The 22,236-nt window shown below is 31.3% G+C and overlaps 1 protein-coding gene and 1 long non-coding RNA gene across 3 annotated transcripts; both read left to right on the top strand.

Annotated features, from left to right (window-relative positions):
• The first annotated feature begins 13,243 nt into the window (after positions 1-13,243).
• Positions 13,244-15,079, top strand: LOC123220875. 2 transcript variants are annotated; one of them, XM_044643462.1, is made up of 2 exons: positions 13,244-13,624; positions 14,709-15,079. In XM_044643462.1, exons 1-2 carry the CDS (start codon positions 13,288-13,290, stop codon positions 14,741-14,743), a joined length of 372 nt encoding a protein of 123 aa, XP_044499397.1. In that variant the 5' UTR covers positions 13,244-13,287; the 3' UTR covers positions 14,744-15,079. The 2 variants fall into 2 exon arrangements, with proteins under 2 accessions (XP_044499397.1, XP_044499396.1); XM_044643461.1 differs by having other exon boundaries at positions 13,246-13,624; positions 14,046-15,079.
• Positions 15,080-20,144: 5,065 nt separating this feature from the next.
• LOC123220876 lies at positions 20,145-22,236 on the top strand. The gene is made up of 2 exons (XR_006503156.1): positions 20,145-20,726; positions 21,136-22,236. It is a non-coding gene; the product is annotated as an uncharacterized LOC123220876 (long non-coding RNA).

The raw sequence follows: 22,236 nt of genomic DNA on the forward strand, positions 1-22,236 counted from the left end.
GGCATATAGGAAGAAACACCAGTCCGTCGACTAAACGAAAGACCTGTCACCAGCGCAAACTCAAACGGGCTAAATCTCACATCAACCCCACTAACCCTGAACCAAAACTCATCTCTGGCAGAGGGTCGATGTAGCTGTCGGAGTAGAAAATTATGAACCAACATCCCAAAGAATTTGGTTTTGGATAACGAAGGAGATACCTGAAACATGTCCTCTCAAATAGTCGTAGCTGATCTACGGTCAATATAAAAGTAACCCGAGATAATGCGACACGCTGTGCACGACATATCGCATCTGCCCGAAAGTGTTTGGACTCGTCAGGGATTCGCAACTCATTGTCAACTCGTCTCCTTTTGCGAGAAATATCCTGTAACAATATAAAAAACTCGTTAGACATTCATAAAAACAAATATGTAAACAAATATATTCGTGGGAAACGCATAAAAAGATGAAAAATACCAAATAATCAAAAACGAAATGACAAAACTTAAAAAACAAGATTTAAGTGTCTATTAACGGTGAAATTCGAAAAAATGAAATTGAAATTCGAAAAAATGAAATTGAAATTCGAATTCTACACGTTCAACTACCCTACAATGTTAAGAAACGAAAAATCGATAGAAAATCTATCAAACACGAGTCGATATAGCCAAAAAAGGTGAAATTCGGAAAAACTGTAATGAAATTTGATTTCTATAGAATGTTAACAATCGAAAAATCGATCAAAAATAAGAAAATATGAGTTGATATATCCTGAAATGGTGAAATTCCAAAAAACGAAAATAGAATTCGAATTCTAAAAGTTGAAAAACCCTATAATGGCAACAATTGAAAAATCCTTCGGAAATAAAAAAATACGAGTCGAAATCTCGTAAAACGGTGAAATTCAAAAAAACAGAACTGAAATTCAAATTCTAAAAATTGAAAAACCCTAGAGTGGCAACAATTGAAAAATCCTTCAGAAATCTGAGAAATACGAGTCAAAATCTTGTAAAACGGTAAAATTCGAAAAAACGAAAATAAAATTCGAATTCTAAAAGTTGAAAAATCTTAGAACGGCAACAATCGAAAAATTCTTCGAAAATCTGAAATATGAGTCAAAATCTCGTAAAACGGTGAAATTCGAAAAAACAGAATTGGAATTCGAGTTCTAAAAGTTGAAAAACCATAGAATGGTAACAATCGAAGAATCCTTCAGAAATCTGAAATATACGAGTCGAAATCTCGTAAAACGGTAAAATTTGAAAAAATAGAACTGAAATTCGAATTCTAAAAGTTGAAAAACCCTAGAGTGACAACAATCAAAAAATCCTTCAGAATCTGAAAAATACGAGTCAGAATCTCAGAAAACGGTGAAATTCGAATTCTAAAAGTTGAAAAACCCTAGAATGAAAACAATAAAAAAATTCTTTGGAAATTTGAAAAATACGAGTCAGAATCTTGTAAAATGGTGAAATTCAAATTCTAAAAGTTGAAAAACCCTAGAATAGAAAAAACTGATATAAAATTCGAAAACTACATGATTAGAAACCTTGTATAAGAAAATTCTCAATTTACCCCCTCATGAAAACTCCTATTCTAAACAGGTGCACTATTATATGGCAAATACCAGAAAAACCCGCTGTGTTTTAAGAAATCTACACGACCCCCGATATTTTAAAAAAGCTCATTTACCCCCTTAAAAAAGGGCCAATCACTGTTGAACGTGGGATGAACGCACTTGACGTGGGAAACACTGTTCCCACGTCGAAGTGCCGATCTCTTCGGCTGCCATTTTGGGCCAAAATTTGGTTGTTTCGGCCTCTGATTTTCACATAAAACAAATCTACACGTTGTATAACATAAAACCCCTCAATCAATTCAACCAAAACAATCAAGAATCGAAACATTTTAAGCATTGTTCAACATCGAAACCCTAAAATTTCAAAGCGCAAAATCTTAATCAAATCTCAATAATATGAACAATAATTTGATTCAAATAAAATTACGGGAGATATACTAACCTTATTTGTCATTTGCGGATGCCGAAAAGAAAGAAAATCGACGAAAATCCGGTCGGCCGTGAGATGAACGTGGTGGCGTGGAAAGTTTTGATTTTTCTTTGAAATGTATAGTAAAATCGCGAAATTTACCGTGGGAAATAAGTAATTTGGTTGTGTTTATATATAAGGTAACTAATTAAAATAAACAAAATTTTAAGCATTTATACGTTTTTAGGGACCCTAGAAAAGTTTTACCAAAATAAACAAACTGTATTTTTTTTACCCTTTTTACCCTTATGTTGAAAAACCAAATAAAAATATTTTTTCTGAGAATGTGCGTCGGTTTATGGTGGTTACGATGGTGGCTACGGATTTTACACTGAAACCCTAAATATGTCGAATTATGTATATAAATGTTTTTTAATATTTCAAACGTTTAAAATGATGTACTTTCGATGTTTATAGATATCTGGAAGTGTACCTGTTGAGAGACAAAATAGCGCAAATTTACAGTGTCACGCAAACTGCGCAAATTTACAGTGCCGCGCAAACTGAGCAAATCGTGCAAACACTGTTCACATCACGCAAAAGTAGATATCATAGTTTGTGAACAATATTTTTGCTCGATTTTGCAAGCGGTTTGCGCGATGTGAACACTGTTCACAGTTTGCGCGACACTGTTCATTTTTTGCGTGACACTGTTCATTTTTTGCGCTTTTGTCTCTCAATGGCTACACTTCCAGACATCTATTAACATCGAAACTACATCATTTTAAGTGTTTGAAACATTCAAAAATATTCATATACATAATTCGACATATTTAGAGTTTCACTGTAAAATCCCTAGCTACCATCGTAACCGCCATAAACCGAAGCACATTCTCAGAAAAAATATTTTTACTTGGTTTTTCAACATAAGGGTAAAAAAGATAAAAAAAATACGGTTTGCTTATTTTAATAAAACTTTTCTAGAGTGCATAAAAACGTATAAACGCTTAAAATTTTGTTTATTTTAATTAACTACCCTTATATATAAGGGCATTTTCGTTATTTTGCCAAACTCACGTTGACGTGACAAAATACAAAAAAACCCAGCGTGGGCTAAGGATCTCACACGACACCCCAATATTTTAAAAAAGCTAATTTACCCCCCAAAAAAAGGGTCAAGGTCTTTTGAATGTGGGATGCACGTGCTTGACATGGGAAACACTGTTCCCACGTCGGACTGCCAATCTCTTTGGCAGTCATTTTCGGCCTCCGATTTTCACATAAAACAAATCTACACGTTGTATAACATAAAACCCCTCAATCAATTCAACCAAAACAACCAAGAATTGAAACATTTTAAGCATTGTTCAAATCGAAACCCTAAAATTTCAAACCGTAAAATCTCAATCAAATCTCAATAATATACGCAATAACTTGATTCAAACAAGATTACGGGAGATATACTAATCTTCTTTGCCATTTACGGTTGTCGAAAACCAAGAGAATCGGTGAAAATCTGGATGGTCGTGAGAGAGTGCGAAATTTTGAATTTTCTTAATGAAATTTGCTGAGTTTATATATGGGGGCAGTTTCATCATTTCACAAAACCTGTGCATTTTTGCTTAAACCTGAATATTTTGGGCAATTTCGCTTAGACCTTCTTAATTTTGACTAATTTTTATAATTTCCCAATGCAAAAATTTCACAAAAATATGTAGGTTCTTGCTATGCTTGCAAGTCAGTTCAACCTATAAAGCCCCCTAATTATCATAGGGCTTGTAGACACTGCAGGATTCACTCTAGTGCAATCAACATGACCCATATACACAAACTGATAAAATAAAGGGAAATTAAATTTTTTTCCCTTATCTGAAATCATGTATATATCTATATTATACTTTAAACATTTTTATTACTTTGTATGTTAAAATAACTAAATTATCCTTATCTTCAACTTTGAGAAACCAGAGGAAAATTTGTAATATTACTTTTTTTTAATGCATTACAGAGAGAGAACATATGTAAATATTTAGTATTAATATTTGAAACAAAATTTATATATATGTGTTAGATAAGATTATTTGAAACAAGATTAAGTATCAATATTTATTATCTATCATACTTAATTTTTATTTGAATTAGTTGTGTTATAAAATAATGATAAATATAAATTTTTTTGTTTTTCCAATTGGACGACTTATCGGACGATAATGTTTAACAACAAGTGCAGGATCAACTAACAATTTTTCAGAAGTCGACAACAACTAAAAAAGTGTTCGCATTCAGACGTGTGTTACGAAACGGGAAACAGTTGGTAAGCCCATTCACAGATCAAATAAAGACAAAAAAGAACAAACAACCCATACTTGAGGACCGTCATTTGAACCTCCGATTGGTTGAGGCCTACTCAGAGTTCTTATTGTGGTACCGTTGTACGTCAGATAATGAAACTCGACGTGTCTTTCTTGAGAGACCAATTGGAATGATCTCCTATATGCACAAACTATGGTGGACCTAAATTGTAACATCAGGGTAATGGTTGGAAAACACGGTATGTACTTTTTTTTTATTTGTTCATATTAGTTATCACTTTCAACTTATGTTGTAATTTATCTTTGTACATAACACATCAAAGCTTTCATAAGAATACTCCATAAATCTCTTTTAGATGGTAACTAGACTATTTGAACCCAATTCGTTGGAGTTCTCCCACAGTGCTACGAAAAGTTTAAACAGTTGGATACAAATATAGAGTGGACAACATTTTTCTTAGATCAAATAAATGACATTTCACATCAACAGTCAATTGAATTTTTTTGTGTATAGAGCAGTGTTCACAAGGTGGTGTATAACTATAAGTTGTTTACGATATGTTTGATTATTGATACTTATTTTTGTTCATTGGTTGACAGATATTCATTCCCCTTAACATCGACAATCAATATTGCATGTGTAGCGTATTGGATATCAACGATTGGAAGTTGTATGTATATAACTCTGCGTAATATACCACTAACTTAGAGAAAGTAAAGAAGTTAATGATCTCATATAGGACACTGACACACCTAATGAAGACGAATAATTTCTATACATCAAAGGAAATTCAACCGTAAATACTTTATCGATATTACAATACAAGTGTGTTCGTGATGTGTTAAAACAAGATGTAAGAAGCGGAGACTATGACATTTTTTTACTTATGTTTATGGAATACCTTACCGGAGATTGACCATTTAATTTCACATCAAAACAGTCCAAAAAGGGTTCTCAATAAGTATTTAGTGTTTATGGTTTATTTATATGTTAGCAGATTTTACTTAATTAGTTGTATTTATTAAATTCAATTGGATTGTGAAAATGCAAGCTTTGATGAATTCGATTAAAGCTTGGGTAGCATGCGTATTCAGTAGGGTAATATGTACCGACCTAGTCTACACAATCTGACAAATTATTATATCTTGCTATAACTGTAGCGTGTGCATACAGAATTTGAAAAAGTTGAAATTTTTCACAATCACACATTCGATATAGAAGATTCACGATGAACACTTGTTGTCGTGAATCATGAATTTCGTATTGTTGCATATTGATTGGTTTAACAATCATATTGATAGATTTGAACACATATCTAGCAAACTCGTCTTTAGGCATGATATTAACAGGTGAGATCTCTCACTTGCAAAAAACAACTAAAATAAATACGATAAAAAAATAGAAACATCATTAAAATTTTAGTCGTACGAATCAATCATGTTTTGTTTATGGAAAAACCAATGTTTCATTGTGCGTTGAAGAAACTCAACCAATATGATAATAGACAAAGCGCGAGCAGTTCGTGTTAAAACATTGAAGGACTCAACAATATTGGTCGTCATAATATTGTATCGTCATTCTCTAAAAAGGGCACGCGCTTATCTTTCATACCCAATATCAGTCAAATAGACTGTTATAGCAGAATTTACTCTGACAATTCTACTCATAGCAACTTGAAAGTCCGTGAGGTGATATACCTTAGCAACTTTCCAAAAAATCCTTCAATATGTTTAGGTTTTTTTAATTGTGAACGCATGTTACCTTTTATGTGGTAACTACAAAACCCATGACGAGTATGCGACATTATGTTCGTGATCGACATAATTATTGAATGATGACAATCAGAAATAATGGTCAAATATGACAAATCACCAATACATATGTTAAGATATATCGAAAAAGGGCATCCATGTATCTATTTTCTCATTGTGCCTAATACCGAATGTAAGTGGATAAATTTGATTATTCCCATCTTTCGTGACAACAATGAAAAAAGACCAAAAATATTTTCTTTTTAAGTGTGAAACATCAATGTATATCACCTGGGGGTGAAATTGTTGGAATCCTCTTATAAAACGCCTTATACACATGAAAAAAAATTATACCTATTTTTTGAATTGACATCAATACGTGTCACAGTTCCTAGGTTCTTAAGCTTCAAATTATGACAATATTTGCGTAATATACAGAAAGACTCTTCTGAAGATCTTCGTAATGCATTTATTGCATATGTTTTGGCACGTCATGCTTGCGTGTAAAATGTCAATTTTGTACTTATCTTTCATATTTGAAACAATTTTCTTTGGTCAATAAATACGATCAACTACAAACATTGACTTAAGTATGTTCCCTAACGATTTTACACCAGTTTGTTTGTGGTGCAATAATATTTGATCTCGTCGACAAGTGTGGATCTTGCCAATACGTCGTAAGACTTAATAGTCTTCATCTTGTTCTCTCATTGCGCGTGCTTGTTATTTACATTGTGGGTGTACGCATTTAAACTTATATTGTATGTTATCAGAGTGACCAACCTTCCATTGAATTCCTTATCTCTAAGACATGTTCGAAATAATGTTCTCAATTCTGCCTTGGAGTTATAAAAACTCATCACTTGTAAATGGTTACCCCTTTGTGTTGTCTGATTACTAACAGTTACATTCTTAACATCAATAATAAACTCAGAAATCTATTGAAATGGATTTAGATTATAGATGTGATTTGGATATACTTCAATATTCATAAAGTCATGATGTCTTGTGCTACATTCAGCGCTCCGGTTACAAGCATGAGTTTGACTTTTGTCAATGTTTTGGTTCGAAACACCATACATGTTCTCATCAAACCTTGAGAATTCTTCGTCGTTGTCATCATCATCATCCTCTTCCTCATTACTTTTTACTTCATAATTCTTATTCATGTCGTCCTCATTATCATCATCAACACCATAATTTCAACTAAACTCTTGAAAACTTTGTGGAAGTGCCGGCTCATTTGTTAGATGATTTTCTCTTTCTTCCTCATGCATATATTTGCTTTGTTGATTGTCCCTTTTGTCAATTTGACTCTCAGTAATAAAAAGTTTTATGTATTTTTGTGAACTTTTTGAGACAACCATAAAAAACTTTACATCATCATCATCTACAATCTCCATCGAATCCACATCACCTAGTGTAAATACGTGCACATTTGATTGACTTCAATCGAGTTTTAGACGATAACTGATTCTTGTAATGAATCCTTCAAAATCAATATTTATGTCAATACACAACGCTCCCTCATTCTCACTAATATATCTTGTCACATTATCATCACCTTTAACGTATCGGCTTCTATAACGAATCTTAAATACAACTTTTTCCATCTTGACCAAATTAAATCTAAAAAATATAAAAACTTCAAATTACACTATTTTACAATTTTTTCAAATTAAGCCCCAAATGTAATACTAATACAACCAAACTTTATGCATACGTATTTACAACACATTAAACTATCATATTATTAAGTGATATACAAAAATTGATTAAAACAAGATAATAAAAAATAGAAGAAAATGACAGTGGCAATTTTGTAATTTTATGTAACTCTGTTAAGACAAGGAAAATAATACACACACGAGCACCAAATTAGAATAAACAAGCATAAAAAATAAAAAAATTGAGTACAATGAAAGAAAACAAAAAAAATAAATTCACTAGGTCCTAGGGGGTTGGCGTGCGTTAACGCCAATCTGCTCTTCGTCTGAAATTTTTTCTAGCCTACATTTTGGTATTTTATAACCATTACTACAACATTAAACAATATTATAACAACTTTAAACAATAGAAATAACATGAAATAATAACATTAAACAATCTAACAATATGAAATTATAATAAAATTAAATTTTACATGAAGTAATGAACATAAATCTACTATACTTATTTTATTTTTAATTATTCATAAAGAAAACTCATAACATACAAGTTTAAATCAAGACTGATCTAAATGTGGATGATTTTACTATGAAATATTTGCAACAGATGTTAATTCTCTTAATAAATTTAACAATTTTCGTTTCTCTCTCCTTTGTGTCCAAATTAGATATTTTATAATAGTTTTTTCATGAGTTTTATTGTTTAATTATATGTCTTTTTCTATTAATAATTTATTTTTATCATGTTGTAGAAATTTTTTTCTCGTTTGAAAGTTGAAGAAGAAAAGAGAAAAAAGTTGTAGAGAAAAAGAGAGAATCTCTATATAGGTCATTTCAAAAGAGATATTTTGAGTAAATAGATTACTGTTATGATATATTTGTTTAAATTTTGAAATGAGTGATATGTATGTATACACAAATTAAAATAAAGGTAAAAATTTTCATTTTTCTTTCAAAAAATACAAGATGATTGAAAATAGAGTGAGTGTCAACTCTAAAAAAGAAAAGCTCAGCAAAAAACTGAAGTAGAAAAAGAGGAGAAAATATAGAGAAAACAATATTATTTTATATTATTTTAATCAGATTTGTGTCTTCCTATGATAGGTCAACGTACCTAATTGCCTAACTGTCATGGGCAATTGAGGAGAGGTTAAAGAGGCGGTTAGAGACAGTGGGTCGTATATAAAATGCCGCAAACCTGCTGCAGTTATTTTTATTAATGCAAACATTTTTCTTCTCCACCTAAGAACGTCAAATACATTGCTCCTTCTAATATGCTGAAACTTGATAGAATCTATAAACAAAGTATAGCAAACTGTGTTGTAGATACTAACTAATCACATTTAATTCAAAACAGAAGAGTACAAAATCTGGGTATGTTTATTGCAATTATTTAATTTCTAGAATTTGGCTGGATTTTCCAACACTTCTTATGTGCAAAAAAAATACAAAAGCAAGTGGTATAACAACAAATGATGATAACTCAACTTAGGCTCGTGTGACCTTTCTTCCTAGCTTATGAGTCATACCCTTAATGTCATCTCTCTCTCAAGCATGTTTGGTACTCTTGGGTACCCTAAAGATCCATACTATCATTTAGGACTAACTCTAAATTTTTAACGTAATTTACTATTTACTTTTTAAGTGTGCAAACATACACTATCAAGGGTACGATCATACATCTCCCTTTCTATATCCGTCAGTTACCTGTAAAAATATGAGATTTTTATATATAAGCATGCATGTTCTCGTTTATGATCATACATGACATAAAAGCAAAACTATTATAGGCATGTCATAGTCGTACCTAATCTTGGTATAATTGTAGGTGACATTTGGGAAAAAAGATTCGGGTTTATTTAACATTTACTTTGACTCCTAATTGATTTCTAACATGTATTCATACAATCATTCATCTCTACCATCCTAACATGCATAAAGTAAGGCTTAAATACAACATATCATAAAATCTACACAACTATTCATAAGTTTACATATTTTCTACATATGGCTTAAACATATTTGGTTCATCTATATATTTATATGCATATGCGTTTGTTCAATATCATCAAATCATACTACTACTACAAACTAAGTCTTCACATTAGGGATTTATCATAAACTTTGAAATCATCACAACCATTTAACAATATATACATGGTAAAAACTGGGTATAACTCTGGCAAAAAGTTACATGTTTTTCATCACATCATGGTCTTGATCAACGCATCAACACCCTTGGAATTTGATAATGATAAAACAATTAAAAACAAGTCAAATCAATCCCTACTAATTGGTTTCTTCCAAGTTAGATGATTTGTTGTCCATAACCTTCTTTTTCTCCACTCAAGCTCGTTGGAAAATCGATTATCAAAGCTATTGCCAAAACATCATAATACTTCACTCAAAAGTTCTCTCAACTGTGAATAAGAATGCACTAATTGAAATGGGATAATCATCCCTAAAACATCGATAACATGCCTTTTATAAATTCATCTATATTGTGCATGCTTGGTACGCACAATCATATATCCCTTTAAAATGACCACCATAGCATGTTATCCATTCAGTTCAATTTTATCAAAGTAACAGTAATTTTTTAAGAAAAATAACCTCAATTTTAACTAGTATAATAATTAATATAAAAAATATTTTACAATAATTATATTCGAAGATATTTAAATAAAATAACATTTTAATATTTTTTATTATATTTAAGCAAATATAATAATTATTTATATATATTTTATTTTTAATAATAAAATATAATTTAAACTAAACCAACTTTGATCAAATGTTTTATCTACTTTGATATATACTTAAGATTTGAGATTAAGGAGCACTACTCTAGATGACATAACTTATAAAGTGAGGTGTTACAATAGAGAGTGTAAGAACCGATAAGAAAGATTGGGACTAAGAGAGCCAAAAGAGTAATGAGTGCATTATGTGAAATTGTGAATGTTGGGGGTTTATTTGTAATGAATTCATAAACAAACAAAAAAAAAAAAAAAGAAGGGATTTATAGTATGACCCAGAGACGTCAATGGGCCGGGCCGGGCCGATTCCAGCTCGGCCTGTTGGGCTAATGGGTCGGGTCGGGCCAGAGGCCCAAACAATAATGGGCCTTCGGGCCAGGCCGACCCTTTAAAATATAAAGGCCCAAAGCCCGGCCCATATACTAACGGGCTTTAAATGGGCCAGGTCAGGCCTTATTAAATGGGTCGAGCCGGGCTTTATTAAATGGGCGGGGTCGGGCCTTATTAAATATTTAAAAAAAAGTTTTAATTAAATTTTTTAAACACAAATTATTTTTCAATTATTAAAATCGAGGACAGTACCCCGAATATTTTATTTATAATCCCTCACTTATGGAGGAGAAATACCGTGGTTACATGATAAAAAATATTATAAATTGTTAATAAAATACAAATAAATTAATTTACATATTGTATAAATTACAAAACATAAATAAAATTTATCTACTATATAATATTTATCTATTCATCTTCAATAATATCATCAGTGCCAACATGATAATATTAAAATAAAATGAGATTAAAAATATAATAAATAATTGAGATTGAGAGTTTGAGAGATTGAGAGTTTGAGAGGTTGAGAAATTTGTAATTGTAATTGAAAGTGAAAATGAAAAATTGAATAGGTTTTTATAGGAAAAAATAAATTAATTAAAAAAAATTTAAAAAAAAGTTTCTGCCTTTTAATTTTTTCTTCTGCCATTTGGCAGAAGAAAAAATTAAAAAAAAATTATATATATATATGAACAGTATCATGCCGGTCCGGGCCAGCCCATGGTTTTAATATTAAAGCCCAAGGCCCAGCCTAATAAGCCCATGGGCCCGGCCCGGCCCGACATGCTACAGTACGGGGCCGGGCTTTGTCGTGCTCAGACTTTTTTTCGTGCTTCCGGCCTGGCCTCCATTTGACCCAGCCCAATTGACGTGTCTGGTATGACCATTAGGTGGAGCTATAAAAAATTAATTATTTTATTTTTTAATTAAATTGTGCCGATCTAACTTATGAATTTGATCTTAATGCTGTCAATACAATTTACATGTTTGATATGACATGCAAAATGGTGAATGTTAGAAATATAAAAAAATAAAGGCCAACCGACTATGTCACCCCCAAGTTTTAATGCATTCATTAAGTTCTATTATAAAGTGTGAAAAATCTGAAGTCTCATTTATAGGTTAACTGCTTTTTAAAAAAAAGTAAAGGTAAAATCGTTATTTTATTAATTATATTAAAATAATATAAAATTTATTATGTTTTTCCTCTACAGTTTTAAAAACTAACCTCTGTTTAAAGTTTTTTAACTTTTAAAAGTAACGTTCTTCTTTCTCCCAAAACTTAGGGTTTATTTTCAGAGGCTCTCCGACCACGATCTTCGACCATCGAAGAAAGAGCTTCAATCCACCATCTCACTGGCCACCTCCAAAGCTTCTAGATGATGTATCAAAGACTCATCTTCATCAATTCTAGATAAATCAACGGAGACAAGGGTCTTCGTTGATTCCAGAAGAATCGACAAAGATGCTTATCTTCGTCGATTTTTTTGGAATTGATGAAGATTTCGTCAATTCAAACAAATCAACACGCCTTCGTTGATTCATCTGAAATCTACAAAGACGTATCTTCATCGCCTCTTCTTTCATTGGAAAGTGAAGCTCTAGTGGCTGACGAGTAGTAGGTTGAAGTGTTGTTGTCGGTTGCCAGAGATAGTGGTTGGAGAATGTCTGGAAAATAATCTCTAGGTTTTAAGAGAAAAATATTACTTTTGAAAGTTAAAAAACTTTAGATAGAGATGAAGTTGTTAGTTTTTAAAATTATGGAAAGAAAAATATGATAAATTATATATTTTTTAATATCATTAATAAAATAATAATTTTACTCATGCTTTTTTTAATAGAAGTTAGCCTATTGGTAAGATTTCTGATTTTTCAAACTCTGTAGATATAACTTTAAAATGTTGTAAAACTTGGGGGTGAAATGGTTGTTTGGCCAAAAAAAAATGCTAAAGGTCGGCCGCTTAAAATATTATTGGTTTTCTTTTTTAATAATAAAGAATTTTGTTCTAATCTAATTGTTTTTTCTTAACAAATTAAACTCTAAATTTAATCATCCGTTTAATAATTATTAAATTAAATAAATTAAAATTTTAATTTTAATATATAATTAAAACAAATTTATATTTATATTTTTTATATATATAATTTTTTATTTATCATTTAAACTAATATTAAATGACAACTTGAAATAATTTTTTATAATAAAAAATTTATTCAGATTAAATTATTATATTAAATTAAAATTAATTATATTAAATATAATAAATTTTAAATTTAATAACCGATGTTATAACTCCCAAATCAAATAAATAAAAAATTTGGTAGTTGCGTGCAAAAGAAGTTCAAATATCATTGTTATTGACGCGTTTAGAAGAAAAAAATAATGGCCCCCATGTGATAGTGACCATTTTAATATTGTTTTTATTCTCTCTAGAAACTTCACGCTTCCTTTATATCAGTTTCTTCCAGTCGCCTGACTTACCAGATAAAAGAAATGGATGGAGCAGAGGAGCTAAGTGAAGATTATTGGCCTTTCGAATCCAAAAAATCTCCGGAGAAAAATCTTTCTCAATCGTTGAAAAATGTCAATATCTCCATGCTTGGAGTTTCCGGCATGGGTGGAGTGGGGAAGAATATTTTTTCTGAAAAGGTTGATCGGAGAGTTATTGAATACCTCTTCAAGGTTTTTGTAGAGGTTTCAGAAACTCCAGATCTAAAAGGGATTCTAAGAGTTAGAGTACTCTTAATTTCAGATGATGTTTGGAATGATCTAGATCTGAAGACTCTTAGAATTTCTTCTATAGTTTGGAGCCTTTTCAGGAAAACTCCAGGTAATAAAATTAATTTAACAAATTTCAATTTTTTATATATATTTAATTGATTTTGATGTTAGGAGTAAGTCATCCTATAATTGATATCTATTCATATATTTCATGATAGAAGTTAGATGAATCTTTGAAATATTTATTTACAGGTTTTTTTTTAATTATTTTTGTGCTAGCTCTATAAAGTGTTACAATTGGTTATAAATGAATGGAAATATATTAGTGAATGTTATAAACCAATATACTTCTGTGATAATTGTATTTTTTTTTTTTTATGTTGAAGCCCTATATAATTCCTAAAAATAGTCCTTAAATTTAGGCGATGACATAAATGAACTTTGTCTATGTCTAAAAATTGTATTCACATACTCCGTAGAACTTTCATGTTTTTGTGACCATTTAACTTATGATTTTACATCCTGTGTAGGTATACATTTAATATTAAATGTATGCAAGGAATGTGGAGGGTTATCTATTGTCATTTGCACAATAGCAAGGGCATTAAAGAACAAGACAAACTGGATTGAATAACAAGTTGCCCTGCAAGAATTGAGAATGCCTTCACCAACAAAATTCATAATCTTACCAGAAGATTATGAAATCAAAAACATATTTGAACATCTAGTCTAATGAAAAATGATCTATTTTGGACTCGTTCAAGTATATTGTGTGTATGGATATACTTGAAGGAGTTAACCTTACAATAGAGTAAGCACGAAATAGACTAGATAAAATGGTTGTGAACTCAAAGACTCTTGATTGGTATTCGACAATATAAATGAGATAAAGTGGTGGGTGAACTCAAAGATTATTGTTTGTTACTCAATGAAACAAACTAGGGAAAGTGGTTCATGAGCTCAACGACTCTTGATTGTGACTTACAGTTCTATTAGTTAACAATATTCTATCCATGATGTTGCACATGATGTTATGATAACAATTAGCTTTCAGCCTTATGGTTAGGAGGCTCCTTAAACTTTCCACATAATAGGTGATGTGAAAGTTGAAAGTCTTAAATTTGTTGATGATGTTGCTACCATTGTTGCTGCTGTTGTTTGGCCTCTTGATAAACCTCAAATATCGGGTTTAGATTATAGCAGGAATGGAAAATGCTGCTATTATTAGAGAACTGAAGAAAATAAAAGCCCTCGGCAAGGCGTCCAGGTATCACTTGATTGATTCAACTAAGGTGGTTAGACCCTAACAAATGGGAGCAATTTGAAGTTATTGCTTCATCCGTAAAATCAAGCTTATTTTGAAATAAGTGTACAAGGGGAAGCTCTATTGAATGGAAATGTATTGTCAAATGGTATGCTCTGTTAAGATTCACATTTTTGTTGATCCATTTCCTTATTTGTTATAAATGGGCATTTGTTATGTTCTCTATTTGAATCTTTTATATTTCTGTGATAGAAATGTTTTGTTGAATTTTATCAATAATGGTGTGTGATTTCATCTCTAGTCTACATTATTTGGGTATACTTGTTGTGATTAAGAAGAAAAAAAAAAATTAAAAACAGAAAGTATTTCATAAAATCCATGCAAACCTTTAGAGTTCTTGAAGGAGCATTGCTGTGCATATGTCTATCAGCCTTTACAGAATCAGCCAAAGCAATGGATTCAAGTTCAGCCATTTCTTGAGGACATGAGAAAGAAGATGGCAAACTGTTAAGAGATGAAGATGTTATGTGTTGTTGAATTTGTAACATGGGTTCATGAATGTGGTTGATATTCTTTGTTTCGTATAAAATACATTAGACTATAATTTTTAACATTTTGTTTGAAGATTAAGTTATGTACCCTTGTCGATTAAATTTGTAGCAACTAATATTTTGTTTTATCAAATTTGAGTCATGAAATCAAATTTGTAGTGATTTGAGCTCTAAAATTAAGTCATGAAATCAAATTATGAATGTGAGTTATAAATTTAAGTTACGAATTTGGTTAGTAAAATTTTCGTCTAAGTTCTACTTGGAACCTTTTTTGGACCAATTTGTTGAATTGGCACCAAATTTAAGCCATCGCTAATGTTGTGTTCAAATTGAATTTAAGTATGTTTATGTTCAGATTTAATTCTTCCCCGTTAGACGTCAAAATTAGTAGTAATCGTTAATGAGAAGGATAATAAGGTAAATGCACGTCTGATTTGTAAAACACTTTAAACGAATAAAATATTCATTTATTAAAACGGACACGGCAAAGCATTTAATGGGAGCAGCGCGTTTTCAGTGTCTTTTTCTGCGTGTTTTCTCGTTTTCGGCGACACGTGTACACGCGTCTTCACCTAAAACTAGGCAGACCTCAATCCACGATATGTCACTCTCTTTTATTTCACGCGCTGACCTTCAAGCTTTCATCACCGCCCTCCTACTCTCACTCTTTCTTGCGCATTACGGGCCCACAGTACCACAATTTCGCTCTCCAATTTGCGTTTCTCACTCTCTACGTTTCCAGTATTCCACGTCAGGCGAACCTCTTCTCTGTTTATTTTACTTTTTTTTCACGAATTTAATTTCTGCTTAATCACAGACTTTATGTATTTCGCCCATTGGCTCCACTTGATGATAATAATAGTAGTTTATTGATTTTATGCCAAATAACCATGTCCCACGCAAGGTTTGATGTAAGTCCTATTTTCCATCTGGTAATTATAAAAAAAATCTAAATTTCTACTAATTTATTAAATTTTACTATTATTATATGAATAAATTTGTTATTTAAAAATTTTATTTATACTCATATTTTTTATTATTCTTAAGTTTTTAATTTTTAATTTTTATCCTTTAAACTCATATTTTCTAGGTTTAAAATCATACTTTTTCCCTCCAAATCTATAGTTACAATTTCATCCAATTTTCTTTTTCTTTTTCTACAATAACGATTCATCGGAGACGACAGTTGAATTTCTTCCTCCTCTCTTCTCTCTCCCTCTCAATCACTCTCCTTTAGCTATCTGACTGTCTTAATCAGACGAAGATGACTAGTCTTTGTTTGATTAAGACTCAACATTGAGTTTTTGTCAAACAAAAACGATTAGAAGATAAAAATAAAAATTTGAAAACTTAAGAAAAATAAAAAAATATTAATTTAAATAAAATTTTTAAATAATAATTTTACCCTTAATAAGCATAATAAAATTAATTATTAAATTAAAGTTTAGATTTCCAGTAATTAACATATAAGAAGTGGGACTATATCAATCCTTGGGTGGGAAAGGCTTTTGGACTTGATTTTATTATTATTTTAGTTTAACGGTTTTTTTGAAACAATGTATCGCAATCGGATTCCAATTTTATTAGGCCAAACGACTATTTCCCACCCAAGATATGCTACAATCTCAAGTTTTCATCCTTTAACTATGAAAATATTAAATACCCATCTATGACTGGTTAAATTTAACAGAACCCTAACCCCTGAAAATTTTATCTTTTTTTGTCTCCCTAAACTTTAAAAACTAAAATTTTTCCCCAGCGTAAGTTTTAAAAAATGACAGTTTCACCCTAGAGTTTCGTTTTGAAATCTTCGACGACATTGCCGATGACCTCTCTCTCCCAAAGCATCATCTCTTTCCGACGATCTCTTTCCTCTATTTGGACTCTCGATCGATATCAAAAAATCCTTAGGAGATAAAGAACTTCGTCAGGGAAGACGAAACTGTCGTCTTCCCAGAATAATAATAATAATAAAATTAATTATTAAATTAAAGTTTAGATTTTCAGTAATTAACATATATTTTAGTTTATTTTTTAATATTATAGAGAAAATGATGATTTTACCCTCACCACTGTTAATTTTAACTGCTCATGGGTAGGTGTTTAGTATTTTCATAGTTAAAGGCTGAAAAATTGAGATTGCAGCATACCTTGGGTGGGAAATAGTCCTTTGGCCATTTTATTAACAACTGCAATTTTTGTATTTTGTTTCATGTGTTTTCATTTCTTGGTAGAAGCAAACAAAGTTACAGTGATGATTTTTGATTTTGGATTGGTGCACATTTATTATCGTTTGTAAGGGCAAACAACTATTTTCTACTCAAGTTTTAGTTTAAATTTAAATTACATTGGTAATAGTTAAAAAACCCGAATTCTTATTAATAACTTAATTTTTGTTAATTTTTTTTATTAGAAGTAAAAGTTGAATAATCATTTTATTGTTAATATTAAAAAAATATAAAATTCATTACTTTGTTTCTCTAGGTTTTAAAAATTAATAATTTCATCTTTGCTTAAAGTTTTTAAACTTTAAAAAGTAACATTTTTACCCTCAAATTTAGGGTTTCCATTTTTTCAAACTGCAGCTATCCCCTAGAACTTTCAAAAATAGTAGTTTCACCTTTACTCTTCAACTTTGGCTTTTGACATTCTTCTAATGTCCTCTATGACGTTCTTTGACACCTGAGCCAATGGTAGACAATAGTGTCTCTTTTTTTCTCACAGTGGTGTGACAAAGAGACTCTCTTTGTCTTATGGTGGTGTAATGAAGAGTTTCTTTTTGTCATACTGTGTGACGAAGAGGCTCTCTTCGTCGCACCACCTTTCCATGTCAGGTTAGGAGAATGAGAAAGTCAAAAGAGATTCTGGAAACTAAAGTTGAAGAGTAAAGGTGAAACTGCTAATTTTTAAAAGTTTCAGGGGGCGGCTATAGTTTGAAAAAATATGTAAACCCTAGGTTTGGGGGGAAAATGTTACTTTTCAAAGTTTTCAAACTTTAGGTAAGGTGAAATTGTTAGTTTTTAAAATCTAGGAGGGAAAGGAAAATGAAATTTATATCTTTTTAATATTAACAGTAAAATGACTATTTAATCTTTATTTATAATAAAAAAATTAATAGAAATTGGATTATGAGTAGGAGTTTAGATTTTTCAATTGTCGCTTGTGTAATTTTGAATTTGAGTTAAAACTTGGGTGGGACATAGTCCTTTGCCCTTGTTTGTAGTGATGAGTTGTGTGTCAAGATTGAATTCAAATTGAACCAAATTCAAACAAGAGAAGCTCGTTTTTAACTCATTTTCAAAAGGGCTTAAATGAGGCTACGCTAGAGCTCACTGAACTTGGAGAATAACTCATTCGTGTTTAGCTCACATAAGGCTCTGGTTCGTGTAGACAAGTCAAATTTGCCTCGAATTCATTAAACTCATTCACTTGAATTCAGTTCCCTGTTTTGGCTTGTGTAGCATCATTTATAAATTTTTTTAAATATATTTTAACTTGAGTTCAGACTCATGATCAATTTTCAAATATTTTTTAGCGTGGGTTTGGGTTCGTGATCAACTTTCAAATATATTATAGGTTAAGTTTGAACACACTAGTTTTAGGTTTGTTCAAATAAAACTTATATCGAGCTCAAATAAACTCAACTTTGAATCCACTCTAGTGTGTGTATTCTAGAGCTTCTATGGGCCAAATTTGCAGGCCAAGAGATGCTTCAATCAAAGAGCTTCGACGACTCGCACCAAGAACCACAAACGAAATTGCAGTATTCTCTCTAGCTTCATCAAACGGTTCAGGAGGCAAGACTGTAGATCAAATCAACCAATTGAGGGACCCAGAGCTGGAGATTACGAGACTCTCAAGGGTTTCGTCGCAGTTTCTTCCTCCCAATGGCTCAAGAACCGTTAAAGTTCCGTTTGGTATGTAAGAGTTAAGATATTCCTATCTCTCGCAAAGAGGTTATTATCCAGATGCTCTTGATAAAACCCAATCGAGACAGTTGTTGTATTCAGACTCCGTTTGGAAATAGTCCTGATGATACTTTCTTTGGAGTGTTTGATGGTCATGGAGAACATGAGCCCAGTGTTCATAGTTTGCTGGATATCGAAAGTGGTATCAGCAAAATATTGAAGTGAACTTGAGTACATGTATTTAGGTTGCATATTTACCTACGGGATGGCATGAATGATAATTTAATCTGTCGGTTGAAGAATGTAACAATTTGAGGGTATTCTGTTCCATATACTCATTTAAATTGAGAGGAATTTTGGTTATTTAACTGAATAAAAAGGGTATTTTGTTCACTCTCCGTCCACCAACGATTTTCTTTTTTCATTCTAAATGATTGCTATCATTGTCTTTTTATCTCTCTGATAAAAACCCTAGATGAGTTTCATTTAGATTTGATAAATCTAAACTAAGAGATCTCAGAGTGATTTCTTAATGTCGATGGGTAAAACACGAAGGAAGACAATAGATGAAAGATAAACAAAATCGACAATGAACAAAATCTCTTTATTCGATTTTGTTATTGTTCTTTGATGATGGATGAAATCGATGATGTCTGGAGAGAGAAAAAACATTAAAGAGGGAGAGAGTGTTAAGAGAAAAAGAGTGATGGTGATGATAATAGAAAAACTCGTTAAAAAGTCTAAAAAAAAAATTAAATCTAAAGAAAAAATTGTTACATTTTAAACTTTAGGTGGAGAGAATGTGAGATTTTTAATTTTTTTATAATAAATTTTTTTTATTAAATAATAATTTTATTTTGAGAGTGGGAGTTTTTTTAAAAATTGGAAGGGACGAGGTGGGGATGTGGCTAGCCTTACTGTTATTAACCTTTAATAATTAGTCGTCACGTTCGGTGCACGTATTTACATAAAATAATGGCCACCATGTGATACCATTATTATATTGTTTTTATTCTCTCCAGAAACTTCATGCTTCCTCCATATCAGTTTCTTTCTCTTAAAGCTTTGCAAGTCTCCCAGATCATATCGCCTGACTTACCGAAAAAAAAATGGTTGCAGCAGATGAGCTGATTGAGGATTATTGGCCTTTCAAATTCAGAAAACCTTCAGCGAAAAATCTTTCTTATGCGTTGAAAGATGTCAATATCTCTAGTGTTGGAGTTTCTGGCATGGGTGGAGTGGGGAAGAATACTTTTTCCAAGGAAGTTGGTAGGAAAGCCATTGAATATCTCCTCAAGGTTTTTGTAGAGGTATCAGAAACTCCAGATCTAGAAAGGATTCAATGAGCTAGCTCACAGGAGTTAGATCTTGAAAGATTGATTAAGAGTAATAAGATACTCTTAATTTTGGATGATGTTTGGAATGATCTAGATCTGAGGACTGTTGGAATTCCTCCTATAGCTTGGAGGATCTTCAGGAAAACTCCAGGTAATAAAATTAATTTCACAAATTTCAATTTTTTTATATATATATTTAACCCATTTTGATGCTGTGCAACTTGACTACTATTAGTCATCTTATAATTGATATCTATTCATATATTTCATGATAGAAGTTAGATGAATCTTTGAAATATTTATTTACAGGATTTATGTAGTTGCTTTTTTGCTAGCTCTATGAAGTGGTACAGATGGTTATAAATGAATTGAAATATATTAGTGAATGTTGTAAACCAATATAATTGAAGCCTGTATAATTCCTACCAATAGTCCTTAAATTTAGGCGATGACATAAATGAACTATGTCTATGTCTATGTCTTGAAATTTACTCCACATACTTTGTAAAAACTTCATGTTTTTGTGACCTTTTAACTTATGATTTTTCATACCTGTGTAGGTGATGTTATTGAATCACCTGGAATGATATATGCAAGGATGTGAAGGATTACCTATTGCCATTTGAACTATAAAAAGGGCATTGAAGAACATGACAAATTGGTTTGAATGGCAAGTTGTCTCGCGAGAATTGAGAATGCCTTCACTAACAAAGTTCATGCATTTTCCCAGAAGATCATGAAATCAAAATAATTTTTTATGCATCTAATATAATAGAAAATGATCCGTTTCAAACTCGTTCAAGCATATTGTGAGTATGGACATACTTGAAGGAGTTAACCTTACAATGGAGTAAGCACGAAATAGACTAGATAAAGTGGTTTCGAACTCAAAGCCTCTTGATTGGTATTCAACAATATAAATTAGATGAAGTGGTTGGTGAACTCAAAGACTCTTGTTTGTTACTTGATGAAGTGACTAGGTAAAGTGGTTCATCAGCACTCATAGACACTTGATTTAAAGTGGTTCATGAGCTCAAAGACTCTTGATTGTTACTTACTGTTCCATTAGTTAACAATATCCTATTCATGATGTTGTTCATGATGTTATGATAACAATTAGCTTTCAGTCTTATGGTTATACGGAACTTGAATTTTTCTACTAATATGGAGGTTCCTTAAACTTTCCAGATAATTTTTCAAGGTATTGCAAAAGCTGAAAGTCTTAAATTTGTTTATAATGTTGCTACCATTGTTGCTGCTATTGTTTGGCCTCCTGATAAATGTTCAAATATTGGGTTTAGATTATAGCAGGAATAGAAAGTGCTGCTATTATCGGAGAACCGAAGAAACTAAAAGTCCTCAGTAAGGAGTCAAGAATCAGGTTGATTGACTCAACTAAGGTTGTTAGATTCAAACAAATGGGAGCAATTTGAAGTTATTGCTCCATGTATAATATCTAGCTCATTTCAAAGTAAGTGTACAAGGGGAAACTCTGTTGAATGGAAATGTAATGTCAAAAGGTTGGCCCTGTTCATCCATTTGCTCAATTGTTAACATGTGGTTGGGCATTTATTATGTTCTCTTTTTGCATCTATTATTATCTTGTAATAGAAATGTTTTGTTGAATTTCATCAATAATGGCGTACAATTTCATTTTTGGT

The sequence above is a fragment of the Mangifera indica genome, chromosome 7 (genome assembly GCF_011075055.1).
Source record: "Mangifera indica cultivar Alphonso chromosome 7, CATAS_Mindica_2.1, whole genome shotgun sequence".
Lineage (NCBI taxonomy): Eukaryota > Viridiplantae > Streptophyta > Magnoliopsida > Sapindales > Anacardiaceae > Mangifera > Mangifera indica.

Bases quoted from the DNA above. Each gene is read 5' to 3' on its own strand.
- LOC123220875 (XM_044643461.1), top strand. From the start codon at position 13,288: ATGGATGGAGCAGAGGAGCTAAGTGAAGATTATTGGCCTTTCGAATCC. The intron at 13,625-14,045 runs GTAATAAAATTA...CATCCTGTGTAG, and splicing joins CCTTTTCAGGAAAACTCCAG to GTATACATTTAATATTAAAT.